Genomic DNA, 24,913 nt, shown 5'->3' on the forward strand with positions numbered 1-24,913 from the left:
CTTCGTATGCGAAGACGACACAATCAGTTGTTAAAGATTAACTGATAAGTTAGGGGGTGAACGCCACAGAGAAATTCGGATAAGTTCATAAAGAAAAGAAAATGGTTCTTGAAAAACCGAAGAGAGAATAATCTCAATTTACTTCAAAAAAATAGTCCCTTAAAATATACCAAATCGGCAACCGATTTATAAGATCTAAAAATACTCATTTTTTCACAAGGAAAAGGACTCCTACCTAAACTAGAATAAGGAAACATCTATTTAGGCTAATTCTAGGCATATAAAACTCTAAGAAATAAAAACATTATAAATCCTAAATTAAAAATGTGCATAAATAAATTAGATAACTTGATCTTCAAGTCGACTTTTCGATCACCCTTCTAAACTCGCGTAGACATTTGGCTGTGCACGTGCATGCACTTCAAGTTCGATTAGGACACTGTTACACTTTGAATCTCCCTCTGCTCAAAGCATTAAAGTTGTAGATATGTCTGTTGAATTTTCACAGCATTTTGAATCATCTAAAATGGACGTAAGTTGCGAGAGTTAAAAGACGAATGGTAAACTCTGCCAGAATCATACGGAACATTTGGGATGCATGAAATTTCGACTTGGCCAACAAATTTCCCTTTTCCTTTTCTTCCATCCAATTCCATAACATGAACTCTTGAAAGGTCTGATTTAAGCTTGTATTCTCGAAGTACAACTTGAATATCCTCTTTAAACTTCTACGCTTTCGCTTATTCCAATTCTTCATCTTGGAGCTTGACAGGATCGTATCACTCATCTTCTTATGGAATTAGCTTGTGCTAAGCATTCTTACTTTCTTGAAAAAAAAAAATTATTTCTGATTTATAAAATTAAACTTAAAACAAATTGATTTTAATTTTCGGAAAATTATTTTCAATTAATCCCAATTAGATAATCGAGTCAACAATCATCTATTTTAGTAAATATGTGTTAGATTAATTAATTAATTTAAATTGTTAAATTGATTTTAATTAATAGAACACACATATAATATTGATTATAGTTCAACTTAATTACTAGTACCTCAACATTATTTGAATAATTTATGCTAGTTGAGGTTCTATAATTATTTTGCAAAACTCGACAATTAATTATTGTAATTAATTATGTAGTTAGGTCATATGTTCCTCTTAGGACAATATGCGTTTCCATATACCTTTAGAGAACATAGATGTAGGAATCACATAGACCAATCCGAACCTTCTGATGAGATAAAACTTTTCAATAAAATCCCTCATTCTTAATCTAATTAAGAATCATTTCAAGCTATAAAGAAAAACCAATCTGTTGAATTTTTCTTTCCTTCTGCTGATAAGTGTTCGTTTTGCACGATTTTTGCTTGTCAAATCCTCGAGTTTTGGTCTTCGTTCGTCCGAGTTTCGGCTTTATTTGTATATATTATTGCGTTTCTTGTTTTATTTCTATTTCAGGGTTTTATTAGGTATTTTTGCCGAGTCGAAGCCATTTGAAAGCGAAACCGAATTTTCAAGCCAATTTTGGGGCCAAGAAGACCCAGATCGCGATCTGACATTCCTGGATCGCGATCTGGGGGTTGTCACAGCGAAAAGGGATCAAGACCCAGATCGCGATCCAACATTCCGGATCGCGATCTGGGGGTACTGACAGAGAAGAAATAGGGGTCAAATCCAGATCGCGATCCGGGAAGTTGGATCGCGATCTAGGGGGTCTGACAGAGCTGAAATGGGTCAGGACCCAGATCGCGATCCACGTTCCTGGATCGCGATCTGGCATGGCGGTGGGCAGTTCCCCGAAGCTGCCAGATCGCGATCCAAACAACCCGGATCGCGATCTGGGCACGTTTTTTGAGAAAGATATTTTGTTTTGCAAAGCTTCTTGAGGAAGCTTTGCATTTCACTATAAATAGAAAGGCCCTTTCATTCTTCATCCTTCTTCGACTTTTTACGGTTTTCGACGGTTCTTCGCGGGAATCATCAACGGGGGTTTCGACTTGGGTTTTTCTTACGCAATTTCTTTACGTTTTGTTCTTCATTTCCTTTGTACATTCTTTTGATACTATGTTTGTTATGAACTAAGAACATTTTCTTCTAGGGCAATGAAGCCTTGTATATATTGATTACGATCGTCATTTCTGTTATCTATTTATCGTGTTTTGATTTCGTTTATGTTTTCCTGTATTAAATGCTTCTGATTGTGTTGATCAACTCTCAGATTGATATTAAATAGGAATGAACTCGAGAGAGGATTTCTTGTTTGAAGTTAGGAAAACATAGCTCGGGGTGTGGAAACGGAGACGTGATGCACTTCGGGTAGCCCTTAAGGACTTGACCTAAATGCTCTCTTAATAGCAGGTTCTGAACGGAGACGTCGGACCTGTGGGTAGACTCTAACTACACTGGAGACGGGGGTTAGAGTACATTAGTGTCTGGGTTAACGAATAGGAATGTGGCATTAGATAACGGATTTGTAGATCGTTGTTGATTATACATAGGTGGATTTGGCTCTAGAAGTCCCCTTTAAATCGAAGTCCCCCCGCGTTGAGTTGTCGTTACTTTATTTACGTATATTCTTTATTTGCATGTTTACGATCTTGCATGCTTTTAAATTCGGGTTTATCACCAATCCACTTATTTACGATCGGCTAGATAATATAACGATAATATAATTACACTACTCAGCATTTGAATCTACAAGGTCCCTGTGGATCGATATCCGGAACCACTGTTCTGCAAAATGCGATACCGTATACTTGCGGTAATTTATACGTGAGGAAAACGGGTATCAAGTTTTTGGCGCCGTTGCCGGGGACCAATTTGATTTTATCTTTGTTGATAGTGTTACCAATTATCTTATTATTAATTTAGCTATTTACTTGTTTTATTTTCGATTTTTACCTTGATTTTAACCAATCACTTTGTTTATGCCCAGGAGTCGAAATTCGGAAATCATACCTTACGATCCCGAGATTGAAAGGACGTTTCGAAGACGACGGGCCACGCGCAAACAACAAAGTGAACCAATGGCCGAAGATCAAGGAAATCCAGAGCACCTGGCCTTTGAGTACGATCGAGAGCCAGGACGAGATCACGAGCAGCCAAGACCGAACCTGCCACCCGAGCGAACAATGCGAGAATACCGAACTCCAGCTCTGAATGAGAACTATTCGTGAATTAGGAAACCGACGATAGCCGCAAACAACTTCGAGCTAAAGACGGGGCTAATCAACATGGTCATGGCGAACCAATTCTCCGGAGCAGCCACTGCATATCCAAATCTCCATCATGCCAATTTCTTGGAGATTTGTGACACAATCAAAGTTAACGGTGTTTCTGATGATGCCATCCGGTTGAAGCTATTCTCATTTTCTGTCAGAGATAAAGCGAAGAGTTGGCTTATGAGTCTTAATCCAGGATCACTCACATGTTGGGAAGAATTATCACAAGCCTTTCTGGCACGATTCTTTCCACCCTTGAAGACCGCACAATTACGAAGAGATGTAGGCAACTTCAGACAGATGAGCCAAGAGCCGATGCACGAGTCTTGGGAGAGATTCAAGGACTTATTACGACAATGCCCTCAACACGGATTCAACCTGTGGGATCAAATGGAGTTATTCTACAATGGGCTCGATCAACCAGCCCGATCGTTAGTTGATGCTGCCTCAGGTGGATCATTGCAAAACAAGACTCCCACAGACGCTCGAGGCATTGTCGAGCGAATGTGTGAGAATGCTTACCATTGGCCGTCCGAATGGAGTGGTATACAAAAGGTGGCCGGAGTCCACCAACTCGATCCTTTAGCCGCAATTTCAGCACAATTAGCGACCCTATCAAATCAGGTCGCCCAATTATCAGTTCGAGGGCCACAGACCGAACAAGTAGCAGCAGCAAGTACTTCGCAAGCCACAAACGACGATTGGGAGCAGGCACACTTTATGAACCACCGATTCAACAATTTCCGGGGAACCCACAATCAGAACCAAAACCCTACTCATTACCACCCGAGAATTCGGAATCATGAGAACTTCTCCTACGCCAATCCAAAGAATGCTCTACAACCACCTCCCGATTTCAACCATCAAAGAGAGCAACGAGGGCCAACGTATGACAAGCGTCTTCACCGACAAGAACAGGACATGGAGGGCCTGAAATCAACCATGAAGAACATGGAAAAGCAAATAGGGCAAATCGCCCAATCCATGTCCACAATGGCCAAAGGTGGATTTCCGAGCAATACCGAAGTCAATCCAAAAGAAAGCTGTCAAGCCATAACCACCCGAAGTGGTTTGCAAATGACCGATCCTCCTTATCCGACGGACGAGTCACCAAGGCCAGCTGTACAACCGACCCCGGTCGAGCCGGAAATCACCATTTCAGGGAGTGGTACAAAAGGGGCTAGTAAGCCCAATAACATTTATTTTCCTGATAATCCCCCTCTTTTGATAACTCCTATTCCTTTTCCAGAAAGACAGAAGAAAAAGAAGTTCCAGGATCAATTGAAGAAGTTCATTGAAAAGATCAAACTGATTCGAATCAACATCCCTTTTGCAGAAGCCTTGGAGGTAATGCCAAACTACACCAAGTTCATGAAGGAAGTTCTATCCAAGAAAATTCGGATCGAAGAAGACATACCAGTGACACTCACGGCAACTTGTGTTGGGGATCGTGCATGTATACGCAGCGGAATTTAAATTTTTTAGATCGAACTAATTTCGATTACATGCATAAACTAATCACATAGTCAACGTACCTTAACGCTTCCGCCATACATATGGTAATTATCGATTTTATTAAAAACATGTAAAACCGAAAATTATAAAACATACTTGTTCATCATACGATAAAATCGAAACACGTAATCACATATTACTCATGCTCATAAATTGAAATTCATACAAACATGTTCAAATCAATATACGAAAGTTTCGATTTAATTACCTCTTGTAGCGTGAGATTTTGACGAATCGAAACCTAGAACCAAACACGTACAAGCTGTAGATTACCAATCCTCGGGGCTGCAACTCACGGCCGGAGCAAACTGATCCAGCAGGCGGCGGACGGCGGCGCGTGACAGACGCGGTGGCGGCGCGTGCTGCGTAACAGCGGCGCGTGTGGCTTCGTCGGTGGGGCAGCGGTGTTCCTCTCCGACAATTAGGTATCACCTCGTATATTTTTAACCACTCGAACTACAGCACTAGATGTAAACGAGTTAGATAAACAACAAGAATAAACGAAGGAATAGAGAGGAGAAAACCGGCGACGATCGGCGGCGGCGCGGCGGGGCTGCAACGGCCGAGAGGGCTGAGCGGCTAGGGCTTGGACGGCTAGGGTTTTGAAGCATCAAATCTTATCTCAAACTCTTGTTTGAGGTGTGTTTATACTAGGGTTTTCAACCCTTGTGGGCTTAAGTCATTGGGCTCGACCCACTGATGCATTAAGCCCATTCCCTCGTCGGCCTCGTTTCTAACAAACGATCGTTCACAAAATTATAACAAAATTATATTTGTGACGAGCTCAAAGTCTTCGTCAATACGAGTGCCTCTTCGAAATTTCCAATTTCCAAAATTGGAAACTTCCACTTCAGTGGACCTGCTAAATCGGGAAACTTCCCAATTTAGAAAGTTCACTAAAATCCGCATTTCTCTCTTTCTCTACGTTTATTTCGATTCGCAATTCACAATTACGAATCTTGGATTCAATCATATCGACATCCAATCGTTCAAAGATTAACATATTAATCTATGCTTGTTGTCACCAAGGATCTATATTACACGAGAAGTGTGACCCTCAAAGGTGTATGCTAGCCGTGGGCTCACAACTCTTTGTGATTCGAACAACACATTGTTCTTATACAAACTCCTCCCAAGAGTCCCGATTAGAGTAAAACTCATTTTACCTAATCCCCGATCAAATCGGTGCCCAACAAATCAAGATTGGCGTCTAGCAACTACGCATCATGATTCCCTAGATACAAGTGAAGTGCCTGCAAGAACCTTATGATATAGTTAGCGTACAGTACGATCCTTTCGCAGCACATGTCCCGATTGAACTAGAGGCATTGGTTCACCGAGACCTCTTATAAAGTTCAATAACCGTGCGAACGTTCTAGGTATTATAAATCCGTTCGTGTGCGACTTAGGGAAACACATTTCCCTAATCACCCAACTATCAACTCTGGCCATAGATTCCTTGGATTATAAACCATCAGAACACACAGGACATCCATGACTACTCAAGCGCTCGAATCCCCTACTACAATGCACAGACTTCACACTAGATTTCGGATTGCACGAACGTTGGCCCTTGGAGCGGTCCGCGGTGGGACTCAGGGACAGGTCACGATACAATCGGTCCTCTAGTGAAGTCACGGTGATGTCTGGGTCTTAAGGACTAATGGTGTACAACTATATCTTAGAAACCTATTACTCGATGAATGAGAACCACTTATAGATTTCTAGGGCGAGGGAGTTCAGTGAACTCATCTATCATGAGCACCCACTCAAGTATGCCAATGTCACAACACCGAGGAGTGATGAGACGCAGTACACATACACTAAGTGCTAGTCTCAAATGGGAAAGGCCGGTATCCTCATTATTGGCGTAACCCATCGACTAGGAACAAGGTTTAATAGTTACATTACATTGCTGAGTTATCTCATGATTCTACTAGATCAACTCACAGTAATAGAGTAACTCGTTAGGACTATATCTATGCTACTTGCATGGGATAAGAGATATAGAATGCCAAATTAAATGTTTTATTATTACGAACGAAAACCGATTGTTTTATTACAAGATAAAAGGAAAGACCACATCCACAAGTTGGCTTGTTGGTCACTTACTCCAACAATCTCCCACTTGACCTAAAGCCAACTACTCATAAATCTAAGTCCCATCGACTCTCGATGTTTCTCGTGGACTGATCCTCACAATGGCTTGGTGAAGGGATCTGCAATATTGTCCTCCGAGGTGACTCTGTCTAGCTTGACTTCATCTCTCTCTATGATCTCTCGGATCACATGGTATTTTCTCAACATGTGCTGCGACTTCTGATGAGCTCTTGGCTCCTTAGCTTGCGCTACGGCTCCGTTGTTATCGCAGTACAGCCGTACTGGATCGCTAGCATTCGGAAATACACCCAACTCTTGGATGAATTTCCTAATCCATGACCCTTCCTTTGAAGCATCTGATGCTGCAGTATATTCAGCCTCGGTGGTGGAATCAGCCGTCGTGCCTTGTTTGGAACTCTTCCAACACACAGCACCCCCGTGGACTTTGAATATGTACCCCGAGTTTGACTTCGAGTCATCCACGTCCGATTGAAAACTAGAATCCGTGAAGCCTTCTAATTTCAACTCGGTATCCCCATAGACCAAAAACAAATCTCGAGTTCTTCGCAAGTACTTGAGAATGTCCTTCACAACCTTCCAATGGGCTGGGCCGGGGTTGGACTGATATCTGCTTGTGACACTCACAGCATACGCAGCAATATCAGGTCCTGTACACAGCATGCCATACATTATGCTTCCTATAGCGGATGCATAAGGTGTCCTTTTCATCTCCTCGATTTCCATTTGCGTTTGAGGACGCATGGATTTCGAGAGACGAACCCCATGGGACATTGGCAAGAATCCATTCTTGGATTCTTCCATGCTAAACCGTTTAAGAACGGTGTCTATGTACATGGATTGGGACAAGCCAAGTAATCTCCTCGATCTATCTCTATAGATCCGTATTCCCAATATGTAGGATGCTTCTCCCAAATCCTTCATCGAGAAACGTGTGGATTACATACTTTAGTTGAGTGTAACATCCCTACATCATTCCCAATGAGTAGTATGTCATCAACATAATGTTAGAGTAGGTGACCAACAAGCCAACATGTGGTTGTGGTCTCTCGTATTTATTATGGTAATAAGCGAACCTTTATTCGTATTAATGATAAAACACCTTGGCATTCTATATCTTTGTCCCTTTGTCACAAGCATAGATATAGTCCTTACAGTTATTACAAGTACTAGTAATTGATCGTTAGGATCGTGAGATATTTACTCAAGTATTATAACTGTTAAACGTGTTCCTAGTCGAAGGGTTACGCCACTAATGAGGATATCGGCCTTTCCCATTAAGACTAGCACTTAGTGTATGTGTACTGCATCTCATCAGTAAACGGTATTGTGATATCGGCATGCATAAGTGGGTGCTCGTAAGTTGACGAGTTCACTGAACTCCCTCACCCTAGAAATCTCTAAGTGGTTCCCAATAATCGAGTAGAGATATCTATGGTATAGTTGTACACCATTAGTCCTTATGACCTAGACATCACCGTGACTTCACTAGAGGACCAGCTGTATCGTGACCTGTCTCTGAGTTCCACCGAGGACCATCCCAAGGGCCAGTGTTCGTGCAGTCCGAAATCTAGTGGGAGGTCTGTGCATTGTAGTCGGGGATTCGATCGCTAGAATAGTCTTGGATGTCCTGTGTGTTCTGAAAGTTTGTAATCATTCTAAGTCTCTGGCCAGAGCTGACTAAGTGATGATTAGAGAATTCGATTCTCTATGTCATGCACGTAAGGATTACAACACTTAGAACGATCGCACCGTCATCGAACATATAAAGAGGTCTCGATGAACCAATGCCTCTAGTTCGATCGGGACATATGAATCGAAGGGACCGTACTGTACGTTAACTATATCTGAAGGTTCTTGCAGGCACTTCATTTGTATCTAGGGAATCATGACGCGTAGTTGCTAGACGCCAATCTTGATTCGTTGGGTGATTAAGGTGAAACGAGTTTCATCTTAATCGTAACTCTAAGGGGACGAGTTTTGACCACAAAGGGTTGTGGGCCCACGGCTAGCTTACACCTGAACCATCGAGGGTCACACTGCTCGTGCACATGAGATCTTTGAATAAACGGTCAGAGATAAAATAGTTTATCTTTGCATGATTGGAAGTCAATATGATTGGATCCAACATTCGTAATTTGGAATTATGAATGAGAATAAGAAAAGGAAAAGAATAGGCGAACGTGTTAGTAAACTTTCTAAATCGGGAAGTTTCCAAATTTAGAAAGTGCACTGAACTAGGGTTTCCACTTTTGGAAAGTTGGAAAATGAGAGTTGACACTCGTAATGACGAGGATATTATAATGATTCCGAAAATGTAATTGTTGCAATTTTCCGATCATTGAATTGAGAGAGACGAGCGAGTAAAAGAACTAACGAGCTTAAGCTGTTGGGCCCGGTCCAACTTAAGCCCGTTAGGGTTTTATGCAAGACATATAAATACTTGATTTATAGGTCTTGCACACACACAAATAAGAGAACACACGTTCATAACCCTAGCCGCTGCCTCTCTCGATCAGCCACTCTCTCCCACGGCCACCACCACCGCGCCGTCGCCGGAAATTCGCCGGAATCGGCCACCCGTTGGCCGATCTCTTTCGGTATTCCTTTCCTTCTTTCTTTTCTTCCGTTGTTCTGACTATTACGTGTCTAGTGCCACGTGTTTAGTAGATCGAAGTATACGAGGTGAAATCCAAGAGGAGGAAGATCGAAGAATCGAAGATGCGAGAAGGCAATTCCGAAAAACTGCTCTCGGATTTTCTGCGCTGCCTAGCGAGAAAATTTGCCATAAATCAACCGGTCATCCGATGGACGTGAAATTTTGACAGCAGATTCACGACTCATAAATCTACCATCTTCCAGAAGGAATTGGTCATCCAGTAAATACGCATGGAGATACTGAAGTCGGAGCAAGGCTGTAATTTCAGATCAGCAAACAGGTTGGATCAATAGGAGTGGGAAGAGCAGCTAGCCATCTTCTCTGCGCGTGAATCACATGCGCCGCCGTGGCCGATTCGCCGCTGCTGCCGCTGCACCGCTGCTGCCCCGATTGTACGGATTGGTTTCCGTAGCAATCTCGACTTGCTAAACGCTCCTACCTCACGCTTCAAGAGGTAAATACACGAAACCCTAGTTTCGATTCGGTTACGTTTAAATTAATATATGCATGTTCGTTTTAATAAGAAACTTGTATGATTTTATGTGACTACATGAAATTGGTTTTATTATTGCGAGTATGATTATTTGATTTAAACGCGAGCATGCTAATTGATTTAATTTGGATTAAGTAATTAAGCATGTTGTTGTTTTAATTTCGCTGGAAGCGCAAAGGTACGCAATGTATGTTGTTTTAATTTCGCTGGAAGCGCAAAGGTACGCAATTAATTGTTTTTAATTTGTCGGGCATGTGCTTATGTGCTTTAAAGTCGTTTAAATCGCATTAAATTTTTGTTTTCCGCTGCGTACACGTGCCCGAAACCCAACAGTGGTATCAGAGCTCGTTGCGTAATTAATTGCGTTGTATAATATGCTATGATTTTATGCATGTTCGATTTATTAAAGTAGTGATTGTTGTATTATGTAATTGGGAGTTTTCGTAAGTTTAAAATATTTTTGAAATATTGTTTAGAATTTTTCCAGCTTTAAAATTGTTTAAAATTGGAAAATCGGATCTGAAATTGTTTTTAAAACATCGGTTTTTAATTGTTTGGATCGAACCGGTCGAACCGGCCGGTTCGATGGTTGTGTGCGATTTAGTTGACCGAATCCACGTGGATTCGGGTCGGTCCGACCGGTTCCCGGTCCGACTGACCCGGCCCACTGATTTGGGTCAGCTGGACCGGACAGAACCGGACCGCTTCGGTCCGAACCGGTCAGACTGGTTGGGCCGAACCGGTAAAAAAAAAAAAAAAAAAAAAAAAAAAAAAAAAAAAAAAAAAAAAAATTATTTCAGATTTCTAAAATTAAACTTAAAACAAATTGATTTTAATTTTTGGAAAATTATTTTCAATTAATCACAATTAGATAATTGGATCAACAATCATCTATTTTAGTAAATAGGTGTTAGATTAATTAAATTGATTTAAATTGTTAAATTAATTTCAATTAATAGAACACATATATAATATTGATTATAAGTTCAACTTAATTAGTAGTACCTCAACATTATATGAATGATTTATGCTAGTTGAGGTTCTATAATTATTTTGAAAACCCGATAATTAATTAATGTAATTAATTATGTAATTAGGTCGTATGTTTCTCTTAGGACAATATGCGTTTCCATATACCTTTAGAGAACATAGATGTAGGAATCACATAGACCAATCCGAACCTTCTGATGAGATAAAACTTTTAATAAAACCCCTCATTCTTAATCTAATTGAGAATCATTTCAAGCTATAAAGAATGACCCAATCTGTTGAGTTATTTCTTTCCTTCTGCCAACGGTTGGATTATGTGTAGCCCTTTGCTGTAGTGCAATAAGCCGTGTTAGCGGGGAGTGCTATGGTAGAGTAAGCTGTAATTCAATTGACATATTGATGAAGGTAGCCATAGAAAAGGGTTATGTTGGATTAACGTGGTCGGCTAGATTAACTAGGGACTGCATTAGTTTGGCATAATCAAGTTCTATGAGCATCTTTGATTGGTAGGTTAGACTTGACACACGACGATTTTGATATTCGCGAGATTAACTTAGGTCATTATCAAGTGTGAGGAAAATTAATTTAGGGTCATATTGTGGATATGATTGATTGTGATCTACCTTTGGGCAAATATAATCGGGCTAGATTAACTACGGGTTATATTTGTCTATTGGACCTAAAGCCCATTAAGAAAAATCAGTTTTCTCGTTTGTCTACTAGAGGGAAGTGGAACTCGATAAAATTAGTGGGAGAACAATTAAATAACACAAGTCCAAACATTTAATTGTAACAATCATTTAACGCGAATCTCTAATAATCCTCTTCCCTATACCTCTCAGATAATCATGTCTAAGAATCCCATAATGTCAATCCTCGACAATAAACTCAATGGCCCTAATTACCTGGATTGGTTGCGTAGTCTTAAGCTTGTGCTAACCGTTGAGGGGCGTCTCTATGTTTTGAACGAGAGACTTCCCGCCACTATACCTGCCACAGCGACTGGTGCTGAAAAGGAAACTTATGAAGCTTGGAAGAAAGATGACACACATGCTAGGTGCTATATGATAGCCGCCATGGAGCCCGCGCTTGCGAGGAAATATGAGTCTCACATGCATGCTTTCGATATAAAGGCTCATCTCGATAGCATGTATAGTGAGAATATTAGGGCATCGAGGTACATTGCTACAAAGGAGTTGATCACAGCGAGACTGCGCGAAGGGACTTCGGTCCACGAGCACTGTCTCAAAATGATCACTCTCCTTGAAAAGCTAGTGCATCTCGATGTCACCCTCCCGGCCGAGCTCTCGTTGGATTTGATCCTGTTGTCTCTTCCTAGTTCCTATGAATTGTTTATAGTGAACTTCAACATGAACAAACTAGATCCTCCCTTGGATTAGTTAATGAACATGTTGGTCAGTTTCGAGTCCACCATTAAGAAAGAGAAGTCTGTTCTCATTGCTGTTACTTCTAGAAAGAAGAGTTCTTCCTAAAAGAAGAAAAATGAAAGAGTTCCCTTTCCAAACAGCAAGTTCGAAGTGGGTGAAGGTAGTGGGGGCCCCTAAGGCGAAATTCAGCAAAACGTAAGGAGATATGTCAAAACCCCGCACAACTTTGGCACGCTAGATTAGGTCATGTCTCTTTAAGAAGGATGAACGATTTTGTTAGTGAAGGACTGTTCTCTTTGGAGGACGTGAAATCACTACAAATTTGTGAATCTTGCCTTAAAGGGAAAATGACCAAGTCACCCTACAAAGGGAAAATGGAACGAGCCGAGGGTCTTTTGGATTTCATCCATACAGACGTATGTGGTCCACTAAGTGTTAGTGCGAAGGGTGGATATAACTACTTCGCTACCTTTACCGACGATTATTCTAGGTATGGGTATGTGTACTTGATGAAGTACAAGTCTGAAACATTTGAAAGGTTCAAAGATTTTAGACACGAAGTGGAAAAGTTACTCGGACAAAGTATTAAGAAGCTGCGATCCGATCGTGGTGGAGAATACTTGAGCATCGAGTTCATTGACTATCTAAAAGAGAATGGGATACAATCCCAATGGACTCCACCAGGAACTCCTCAACTTAATGGAGTCTCCGAACGTCGGAATCGAACTTTATTAGATATGGTTCGATCAATGATGGGGTTCACAAACTTACCGGCATACTTGTGGGGTCATGCACTTCGTACTGCCGCGTATTTGCTGAATAGAGTTAACACCAAAGCAGTTAAATCCACACCTTATGAACTTTGGCATTCCCGGAAACCCAACTACAAACATATTAGGATATGGGGTTGTCCCGCTTATGTGAAGCGATTAGTGGGAGATAAGTTGGATAGTAAATCCGACTTGTGCTATTTTGTGGGGTATCCCGAAGACTCGATGGGATACGAGTTCTACTATGTCAAAGAAGCAAAGACGCTTGTTTCGAGAAATGCCACCTTTTTGGAAAGGGAGTTTCTATCCGATAGAAAGGGCAGCATGATAGAACTTGAAGTAGTTCAAGAACCACAAAATGAAGTTCAAACGCAAGAACAAGCAATCGAACCAATACAACAAACCACTAATATACCTCCTGAACCTACGGTACGTAGATCCGAAAGAGTTCGGAAAATGCCGGATAGGTTATTCCTCCTCGAAAATGATGAAGATCATGTTGATCTTGGACGAGATCCAAGAACATACAATGAGGCCGTATCGGATGCGGACATGGGACATTGGCTAACTGCCATGAAATCCGAAATGGACTCCATGTACTCCAACAAGGTATGGACCTTGGTAGATCCACCCAAAGGAATTGTTCCTATAGGCTGCAAGTGGATCTATAAGAAGAAAATTGGAGTGGATGGAAAGGTGTCGACCTATAAAGCTAGATTGGTAGCAAAAGGATACACTCAAAGGCAAGGTGTTGACTATGAGGAAACCTTTTCGCCAGTCGCGATGCTGAAGTCCATTAGGATTTTGCTGGCCATAGCTGCGTGGTACGACTACGAGATATGGCAAATGGATGTGAAGACCGTCTTCCTTAATGGAGATATTGAGGAAGAAATTTACATGGCGCAGCCGGAAGGCTTCATATCTTCTGGAAGTGAGCAAAAGGTTTGCAAGCTCCAGCATCCATTTATGGATTGAAGCAAGCATCCCGTAGTTGGAACATTAGGTTCGACTCAACTATCAAAGAGTTTGATTTTGAGAAGAATCCGGAGGAACCTTGTGTATACAAGAAGGTTAGTGGGAGGGCAGTGATATTTTTAGTGCTTTACGTTGATGACATTCTACTCATTGGGAATGACGTAGGAATGCTGCAACAAACGAAAGCATGGTTGTCCACACGTTTCTCAATGAAGGATTTGGGAGAAGCATCTTACGTATTGGGAATACGCATCTATAGAGATAGAGCAAGGAAGATGCTTGGCTTATCCCAAAGCCTGTACATAGACACCGTTATGAAACGGTTTAGCATGGAAGAATCCAAGAAGGGATTCTTGCCAATGTCCCATGGGGTTCGTCTCTCGAAATCTATGTGTCCGCAAACACCTAGTGAAATCGAGGAGATGAAAAGGACGCCCTATGCTTCTGCCATAGGAAGCATAATGTATGGCATGCTATGTACGAGACCCGATATTGCATATGCTGTGAGTGTCACAAGCAGATATCAGTCTAACCCCGGCCCGGCTCACTGGAAAGCCGTGAAAGATATCCTCAAGTACTTGCGAAGAACTAAGGATATATTTTTGGTCTATTGGGGTGCCGAGTTGAAATTAGAGGGCTTTACCGACTCTATTTTTCAATCGGATGTGGACGACTCAAAGTCGAACTCTGGATTTATATTCACGCTTAATGGTGGTGCCGTGTGTTGGAAGAGTTCCAAGAAAAGCACGACGGCCGATTCCACTACCGAAGCGGAATACATTGCAGCGTCCGAAGCTGCAAAAGATGGGACTTGGATAAGGAAGTTCATCCAAGAGTTGGGTGTCATTCCTAATGCTAGTGATCCAGTACCGTTGTACTGTGATAACACCGGAGCCTTGGCGCAAGCCAAGGAGCCGAGATCTCATCAGAAGTTGAAGCATATTCTGAGAAAGTATCATGTGATCCGAGAGATCATTGATAGAGGTGAAGTTAAAGTAGAACGAGTCACCTCGGAAGAGAACGTTGTAGACCCCTTCACGAAGCCTTTACCGAGATCGGTCCATGAGAAACATCGAGAGTCGATGGGATTGCGATTCATGGGTAGTTGGATTTAGGTCAAGTGGGAGATTGTTAGAGTAGGTGACCAACAAGCCAACATGTGGTTGTGGTCTCTCGTATTTATTATGGTAATAAGCGAACCTTTATTCGTATTAATGATAAAACACCTTGGCATTCTATATCTTTGTCCCTTTGTCACAAGCATAGATATAGTCCTTACAGTTATTACAAGTACTAGTAATTGATCGTTAGGATCGTGAGATATTTACTCAAGTATTATAACTGTTAAACGTGTTCCTAGTCGAAGGGTTACGCCACTAATGAGGATATCGGCCTTTCCCATTAAGACTAGCACTTAGTGTATGTGTACTGCATCTCATCAGTAAACGGTATTGTGATATCGGCATGCATAAGTGGGTGCTCGTAAGTTGACGAGTTCACTGAACTCCCTCACCCTAGAAATCTCTAAGTGGTTCCCAATAATCGAGTAGAGATATCTATGGTATAGTTGTACACCATTAGTCCTTATGACCTAGACATCACCGTGACTTCACTAGAGGACCAGCTGTATCGTGACCTGTCTCTGAGTTCCACCGAGGACCATCCCAAGGGCCAGTGTTCGTGCAGTCCGAAATCTAGTGGGAGGTCTGTGCATTGTAGTCGGGGATTCGATCGCTAGAATAGTCTTGGATGTCCTGTGTGTTCTGAAAGTTTGTAATCATTCTAAGTCTCTGGCCAGAGCTGACTAAGTGATGATTAGAGAATTCGATTCTCTAAGTCATGCACGTAAGGATTACAACACTTAGAACGATCGCACCGTCATCGAACATATAAAGAGGTCTCGATGAACCAATGCCTCTAGTTCGATCGGGACATATGAATCGAAGGGACCGTACTGTACGTTAACTATATCTGAAGGTTCTTGCAGGCACTTCATTTGTATCTAGGGAATCATGACGCGTAGTTGCTAGACGCCAATCTTGATTCGTTGGGTGATTAAGGTGAAACGAGTTTCATCTTAATCGTAACTCTAAGGGGACGAGTTTTGACCACAAAGGGTTGTGGGCCCACGGCTAGCTTACACCTGAACCATCGAGGGTCACACTGCTCGTGCACATGAGATCTTTGAATAAACGGTCAGAGATAAAATAGTTTATCTTTGCATGATTGGAAGTCAATATGATTGGATCCAACATTCGTAATTTGGAATTATGAATGAGAATAAGAAAAGGAAAAGAATAGGCGAACGTGTTAGTAAACTTTCTAAATCGGGAAGTTTCCAAATTTAGAAAGTGCACTGAACTAGGGTTTCCACTTTTGGAAAGTTGGAAAATGAGAGTTGACACTCGTAATGACGAGGATATTATAATGATTCCGAAAATGTAATTGTTGCAATTTTCCGATCATTAAATTGAGAGAGACGAGCGAGTAAAAGAACTAACGAGCTTAAGCTGTTGGGCCCGGTCCAACTTAAGCCCGTTAGGGTTTTATGCAAGACATATAAATACTTGATTTATAGGTCTTGCACACACACAAATAAGAGAACACACGTTCATAACCCTAGCCGCTGCCTCTCTCGATCAGCCACTCTCTCCCACGGCCACCACCACCGCGCCGTCGCCGGAAATTCGCCGGAATCGGCCACCCGTTGGCCGATCTCTTTCGGTATTCCTTTCCTTCTTTCTTTTCTTCCGTTGTTCTGACTATTACGTGTCTAGTGCCACGTGTTTAGTAGATCGAAGTATACGAGGTGAAATCCAAGAGGAGGAAGATCGAAGAATCGAAGATGCGAGAAGGCAATTCCGAAAAACTGCTCTCGGATTTTCTGCGCTGCCTAGCGAGAAAATTTGCCATAAATCAACCGGTCATCCGATGGACGTGAAATTTTGACAGAAGCTTCACGACTCATAAATCTACCATCTTCCAGAAGGAATTGTTCATCCAGTAAATACGCATGGAGATACTGAAGTCGGAGCAAGGCTGTAATTTCAGATCAGCAAACAGGTTGGATCAATAGGAGTGGGAAGAGCAGCTAGCCATCTTCTCTGCGCGTGAATCACATGCGCCGCCGTGGCCGATTCGCCGCTGCTGCCGCTGCACCGCTGCTGCCCCGATTGTACGGATTGGTTTCCGTAGCAATCTCGACTTGCTAAACGCTCCTACCTCACGCTTCAAGAGGTAAATACACGAAACCCTAGTTTCGATTCGGTTACGTTTAAATTAATATATGCATGTTCGTTTTAATAAGAAACTTGTATGATTTTATGTGACTACATGAAATTGGTTTTATTATTGCGAGTATGATTATTTGATTTAAACGCGAGCATGCTAATTGATTTAATTTGGATTAAGTAATTAAGCATGTTGTTGTTTTAATTTCGCTGGAAGCGCAAAGGTACGCAATGTATGTTGTTTTAATTTCGCTGGAAGCGCAAAGGTACGCAATTAATTGTTTTTAATTTGTCGGGCATGTGCTTATGTGCTTTAAAGTCGTTTAAATCGCATTAAATTTTTGTTTTCCGCTGCGTACACGTGCCCGAAACCCAACACATAAAGTACAAGGAAAGTCACTGCACTCCCACTAACCTTCTTGTAGACACAAGGTTCCTCCGCGTTTTTCACAAATTCAAACTCTTTGATAGTTGTGTCGAACCTTTTGTTCCAACTACGGGATGCTTGTTTCAATCAATAAATGGATCGCTGGAGTTTGCAAACCTTTTGCTCATCTCCATAAGATATGAAGCCTTCCGGCTGCGCCATGTAAATTTCTTCCTCAATGTCCCCATTAAGGAAAGCGGTCTTCACATCCATTTGCCATATCTCGTAGTCACACCACGCAGAGATGGCCAGCAAAATCCTAATGGACTTGAGCATAGAAACTGGAGAGAAGGTTTCCTCATAGTCAACTCCTTGCTTTTGAGTATAACCCTTCGCTACCAATCTAGCCTTGTAGGTCGATACCTTTCCATCTACTCCAATTTTCTTCTTATAGATCCACTTGCAGCCTATGGGAACGATTCCCTCGGGTGGATCTACCAAGGTCCACACCTTGTTGGAGTACATAGAGTCCATTTCGGATTTCATGGCATTAAGCCAATGTCCCTTATCTGTATCCGATACAGCTTCGTTGAAAGTTCTAGGATCACATCCTTGGTCAACTTCATCAACGAGGAATAACCTATCGGGCGCTCTCCGAACTCTTTCGGATCTACGCAGCGACGGTTCAGGAGGTATATTAGTGGTTTGTTGAATTGGTTCATTATCTGATTGTTGTGCTTGAACTTCAGATTGTGGTTCTCGAACTTCTTCGAGATCAACTACACTGCCCTTTCTATCCGATAGAAATTCCTTCTCAAGGAACACGGCATTTCTCGAGACGAACACCTTTGCCTCGGAAACATAGTAGAATTCGTATCCCATGGAATCCTCGGGATACCCCACAAAATGGCATAAGTCGGATTTTCTATTCAACTTATCTCCCACTAGCCGCTTCACGTAAGCGGGACAACCCCATATCCTAATATGTTTAAACGTGGGTTTCTTGGAGTGCCAAAGTTCATAAGGTGTGGAGTTAACTGCTTTGGTATTAACCCTATTCAGCAAATACACGGCAGTTAGGAGTGCATGACCCCACAGATATGCCGGTAGCTCGTTGAACCCCATCATAGATCGAACCATGTCTAACAGTGTTCGATTCCGACGTTCGGAAACTCCATTAAGTTGAGGAGTTCAAGGAGGAGTCCATTGAGACAGAATCCCATTCTCTTTAAGATAGTCTATAAACTCAGTACTTAAGTATTCGCCACCACGATCGGATCGTAGTTTCTTAATACGTCTACCGAGTTGGTTTTCTACTTGGTGTCTAAAATCCTTGAACTTTTCAAAAGTTTCAGACTTATACTTCATTAAGTACACGAAACCATACCTAGAATAATCGTCGGTAAAGGTAACGAAGTAGTTAAAACCACCCCTAGCACTAACGCTTAGTGGACCACACACGTCTGAATGGATCAAATCCAAAAGACCCTCGGCTCGTTCCATCTTCCCTTTGAAGGGAGTTTTGGTCATTTTTCCTTTAAGGCAGGATACACAAGTTTGAAGTGATTTCACGTCCTCCAAGGAGAACAATCCTTCACTCACAAATTTGTTCACCCTTCTCAAGGAAATATGACCCAGTCGAGCGTGCCAAAGTTGTGCGGGGTTAAGACTTATATCTTTTCGTTTTGCTGATATAACGTTAATTGGTATTTCATTTGGATTTAGTTCATATAAGTTGTCCCTTACAAATCATATTTTGATCCTTTTGTATAATGCAAATCGAATTTCCAAAAATAAAAGTAAAACCTTCAGTATCCAAAACAGGAATAGAAATAAGGTTTCGAATAAGTGACGGAACAAATAAACAATTGTTCAAAACAATGGAAAAACTGGAATCCAAAACAGAAAGATAAATCGTCCCAATGGCTTCAGCAGCAACCCTTGCTCCGTTACCCATTCTTAGGTAGGTCTCACCCACATTAAGTCTCCTACTTCTTGTCATGAGCTGCAAATCATTACAAAGATGTGAGCCAGAACCAGTATCCAATACCCAAGAAGAAGATTTAACGGACAAGTTAACTTCAATTAAATACGTACCCTTTTCAGAACGTTTCTGATCGAGGTAAGCCTTGCAGTTGCGTCGCCAATGGCCCTTCTTTCCACAATGATGGCAAGCGTCATCAACTTGCTTGGTGACCTTGTCATTCTTCACTCCGCTCGATTCGCCCTTCTCAAGTTTCTTGCTCGGGCCGAAACTCCTTTCTTTCCTTTTCTTCTGGAAAGAACCTTTCTTCGCAGAAAGAACAACTAGGAGAACAGATTTCTCCTTCTTGATCGTGGACTCATAGCTGACCAACATGTTCAACAACTCATCCAATGGTGGATCGAGCTTGTTCATGTTGAAGTTCACTATGAACGATTCATAAGAACTAGGAAGGGACAGTAGGATCAAATCCACCGAGAGCTCGGCCGGGAGGGTGACATTAAGGCTCACCAGCTTCTCAAGGAGAGTGATCATCTTGAGACCGTGCTCGTGGACCGAAGCCCCTTCACGCAGCGTCATGGTGATCAACTCCTTGGTAGCTGAGTACCTCGATGCCCTAGTATTCTCACTGTACATGCTTTCAAGATGATGCTTGATATCATAAGCATGCACGTGAGACTCATACTTCCTCGCGAGGTCTGGCACCATGGATGCTAACATGTAGCACCTCGCATGGAGGTCGTCCTTCTTCCATGCCTCGAAAGTAGCAGTCTCGTCAGCAGTAGCAGTCGCAGGAAGAGCAGCGGGGGGACGTTCATTGAGCACATAGAGACGCTCCTCGACTTGGAGCACAAGTTTCAGATTGCGAAGCCAATCCAAATAGTTTGGACCAGTGAGTTTGTTTTGGTCGAGGATAGAGGAAAGGGGATTTTTGGACATTGTTGCTGAGAAAATTTTAAGAAGACAATAATTAGAGTTTAGTTCGTAATAATCGTTACAATTAAAATTTTGGACTTTTATGTTTTAATTGTTCTCCCACTAATTTTATCGAATTCCACCACCCTCTAGCAGACAATCGAGAAAACTTATTTTTCTTTAATGGGCTTTAGGTCCAATAGCGCTAATGTAACCCGTAGTTAATCTATCCCGATTACATAAGCCTAAAGGTAGAGTAGTATCAATCACATCACTATGTGACCCTAAAGTTTGTTTTACCTCACACTTGATAATGACCTAAGTTAATCTAGCGAATATCAAAATCTTCGTGTGTCAAGTCTAGCCTACCAATATGAGATGTCACATATCCAACTATATCAAACTAATGCAATCCCTAGTTAATCTAGCCGACCACATTAATCCAATATAATTTTATCTATGACCGTATCTCCATCTAATGTCAATTAAGATAGAGCTTATCCCACAATAGCACTCCCCGCTAACACGGCTTACTGCACTATTATGAGAGGCTACACATAATTTAATTGTTGGTAGAAGGAAAGAAAAATTCAACAATTTGGTTTTTCTTTATAGCTTGATAATTATTCTTGATTAAGAATGAGGGATTTTATTTATTAAATCTTATTAGCTCATCGGAAGTTTTAGGTTATGATCGTTTGTGATTCCTACAACTATGTTCTCTAGGTATGTGGAAACGCATATTGATCCTAAGAGAGACATACGATCATCATCGTACTTAATTACAATCATTCATCTCATGAATTAATTAATTAATACGATTAATTGCAAATATAATTAACGGACTCCCTTCATTCATAAATCAATCAAATAAGAATGAAGTCCATTAATTATTTGCCATTTATTTTGTGTTCCATTAATTAAACTAATTTAACGATTAAATTAAATAATTAATCCAACACTATTCTTTGAATTCAAATTAAATTAATGGATCAATTATCTAATTGGGTTTAATTGATAAATAATTTCAAAAATTAAAAATCAATTAATTTTAATATTAATTTCAGAAAATCAGAATTTTTTTTTTTGTGTGTGCTGACCGGACCGGTTCGGTCAGCTGAAAAATAGCAGAAAAATCGAGTTTAAAATTTTTATATTTTCTGAAATATTCAAAATATTTAATTAATATTAAAACACCCAATTCGATAACACCAATAATTCAACAATTCTACAAATCGAAGCATGCTTTCGAAAGCGATAAACACGTTGACATATAAACGATTAACCCGTGGCCCTGATACCACTGTTGGGGGTCGTGCATGTATACGCAGCGGAATTTAAAATGTTCAGATCGAACTAATTTTGATTACATGCATAAACTAATCACATAGTCAACGTACCTTAACGCTTCCGCCATACATACGGTAATTATCGATTTTATTAAAAACATGTAAAACCGAAAATTATAAAACATACTTGTTCATCATACGATAAAATCGAAACACGTAATCACATATTACTCATGCTCATAAATTGAAATTCATACAAACATGTTCAAATCAATATACGAAAGTTTCGATTTAATTACCTCTTGTAGCGTGAGATTTCGACGAATCGAAACCTAGAACCAAACACGTACAAGCTGCAGATTACCAATTCTCGGGGCTGCAACTCACGACCGGAGCAAACTGATCCAGCAGGCGGCGGACGGCGGCGCGTGGCAGACTCGGTGGCGGCGCGTGCTGCGTAACAGCGGCGCGTGCGGCTTCGGCGGCGGGGCAGCGGTGTTCCTCTCCGACAATTAGGTATCACCTCGTATATTTTGACCCACTCGAACTACAACACTAGATGTAAACGAGTTAGATAAACAACAAGAATAAACGAAGGAATAGAGAGGAGAAAACCGGCGACAATCGGCGGCGATCGGCGGCGGCGCGGCGGGGCTGCAACGGCCGAGAGGGCTGAGCGGCTAGGGCTTGAACGGCTAGGGTTTTGAAGCATCAAATCTTATCTCAAACTCTTGTTTGAGGTGAATTTATACTAGGGTTTTTCAACCCTTGTGGGCTTATGTCATTGGGCTCGACCCACTGATGCATTAAGCCCATTCCCTCGTCGGTCTCGTTTCTAACAAACGATCGTTCACAAAATTATAACAAAATTATATTTGTGACGAGCTCAAAGTCCTCGTCAATACGAGTGCCTCTTCGAAATTTCCAATTTCCAAAATTGGAAACTTCCACTTCAGTGGACCTGCTAAATCGGGAAACTTCCCAATTTAGAAAGTTCACTAAAATCCGCATTCTCTCTTTCTCTACGTTTATTTCGATTCGCAATTCAAAATTACGAATCTTGGATTCAATCATATCGACATCCAATCGTTCAAAGATTAACATATTAATCTATGCTTGTTGTTATCAAGGATCTATATTACACGAGAAATGTGACCCTCAATGGTTCAGGTGTATGCTAGCCGTGGGCTCACAACTCTTTGGGATTCGAACAACACATTGTTCTTATACGAACTCCTCCCAAGATTCCCGATTAGAGTAAAACTCATTTTACCTAATCCCCGATCAAATCGGTGCCCAACGAATCAAGATTGGCATCTAGCAACTACGCATCATGATTCCCTAGATACAAGTGAAGTGCCTGCAAGAACCTTATGATATAGTTAGCGTACAGTACGATCCTTTCGCAGCACATGTCCCGATTGAACTAGAGGCATTGGTTCACTGAGACCTCTTATAGAGTTCAATAACCGTGCGAACGTTCTAGGTATTATAAATCCGTTCGTGTGCGACTTAGGGAAACACATTTCCCTAATCACCCCACTATCAACTCTGGCCACAGATTCCTTGGATTATAAACCATCAGAACACACATGACATCCATGACTACTCAAGCGCTCGAATCCCGTACTACAATGCACAGACTTCATACTAGATTTTGGATTGCACGAACGTTGGCCCTTGGAGCGGTCCGCGGTGGGACTCAGGGACATGTCACGATACAATCGGTCCTCTAGTGAAGTCACGGTGATGTCTGGGTCTTAAGGACTAATGATGTACAACTATATCTTAGAAACCTATTACTCGATGAATGAGAACCACTTATAGATTTCTAGGGCGAGGGAGTTTAGTGAACTCATCTATTATGAGCACCCACTCAAGTATGCTGATGTCACAACACCGAGGACTGATGAGACGCAGTACACATACACTAAGTGCTAGTCTCAAAAGGGAAAGGCCGGTATCCTCATTATTGGCGTAACCCATCGACTAGGAACAAGGTTTAATAGTTACATTACATTGCTGAGTTATCTCATGATTCTACTAGATCAACTCACAGTAATAGAGTAACTCGTTAGGACTATATCTATGCTACTTGCATGGGATAAGAGATATAGAATGCCAAATGAAATATTTTATTATTACGAACGAAAAACGATTGTTTTATTACTAGATAAAAGGAAAGACCACAGCCACAAGTTGGCTTGTTGGTCACTTAGTCCAACAACTTGCAGTGCCATTCTTCAGTCGAATCTACCACCGAAAATCAAAGATCCATAGAGTTACACTATTCCTTGTATTATTGGAAATTCTACTTTCGATAAAGCTTTATGTGATTTGGGGGAAAGTATTAATTTGATGCCTATGTCTGTGTTTCTAAAACTGGGCTTAGGAAATGTGAACCGCACTCGCATGACTTTACAACTAGCTGATCGTTCATTGAAATATCCCGATGGGATTGTAGAAGATGTGCTAGTTAAAGTAGATAAATTCATTTTGCCAGTTGATTTTGTGGTACTTGAAATGCCTGAAGATGATGAAGCACCAATCATTTTAGGTCGTCCATTCTTAGCCACTGGTAAGACGATGATTGATATGGAATTAGGATCTTTAATGCTTAGGGTAAATGGGGAAGAAGTTGTTTTTAATTTGACAGATGCATTTAAACACTCTGAGCATGTTGAGCATTGCAGTAGATTAGACGTGATCGAGGACTGTGTTTCCTCCTTTTTTGATTCATATGAAATGTGTGATTCTATTGAGCACTGCATTGTTAATTCTATTGATTTGCATTCTGCCTCCCCTGAAACTCCTATTGAAAATGATGTTCTTGATTGTGTGTTGTTTCTTGAGTGTGCCGAGATTTTAGGCGTAGACGAGGTACGAATTGTCCCCGAGATACCAGTTAGTGTGAAAACGGCCCCTGTACTGGAACTGAAACAATTACCGGATTATCTTTGTTATGCTTTTCTTGGAGCAGACAAGACTATCCGGTGA

The 24,913-nt window shown here is 41.3% G+C and overlaps 1 protein-coding gene across 1 annotated transcript; it reads left to right on the plus strand.

Annotated features, from left to right (window-relative positions):
- The first annotated feature begins 3,241 nt into the window (after positions 1-3,241).
- Positions 3,242-24,913, plus strand: LOC105967763 (uncharacterized). The gene is made up of 2 exons (XM_088817907.1): positions 3,242-4,679; positions 24,243-24,913. The coding sequence occupies exons 1-2, from the start codon at positions 3,242-3,244 to the stop codon at positions 24,911-24,913; spliced, it is 2,109 nt and encodes a 702-aa protein (XP_088674033.1).

The sequence above is a fragment of the Erythranthe guttata genome, chromosome 5 (genome assembly GCF_056151865.1).
Source record: "Erythranthe guttata isolate IM_541 chromosome 5, IM_541, whole genome shotgun sequence".
NCBI lineage: Eukaryota > Viridiplantae > Streptophyta > Magnoliopsida > Lamiales > Phrymaceae > Erythranthe > Erythranthe guttata.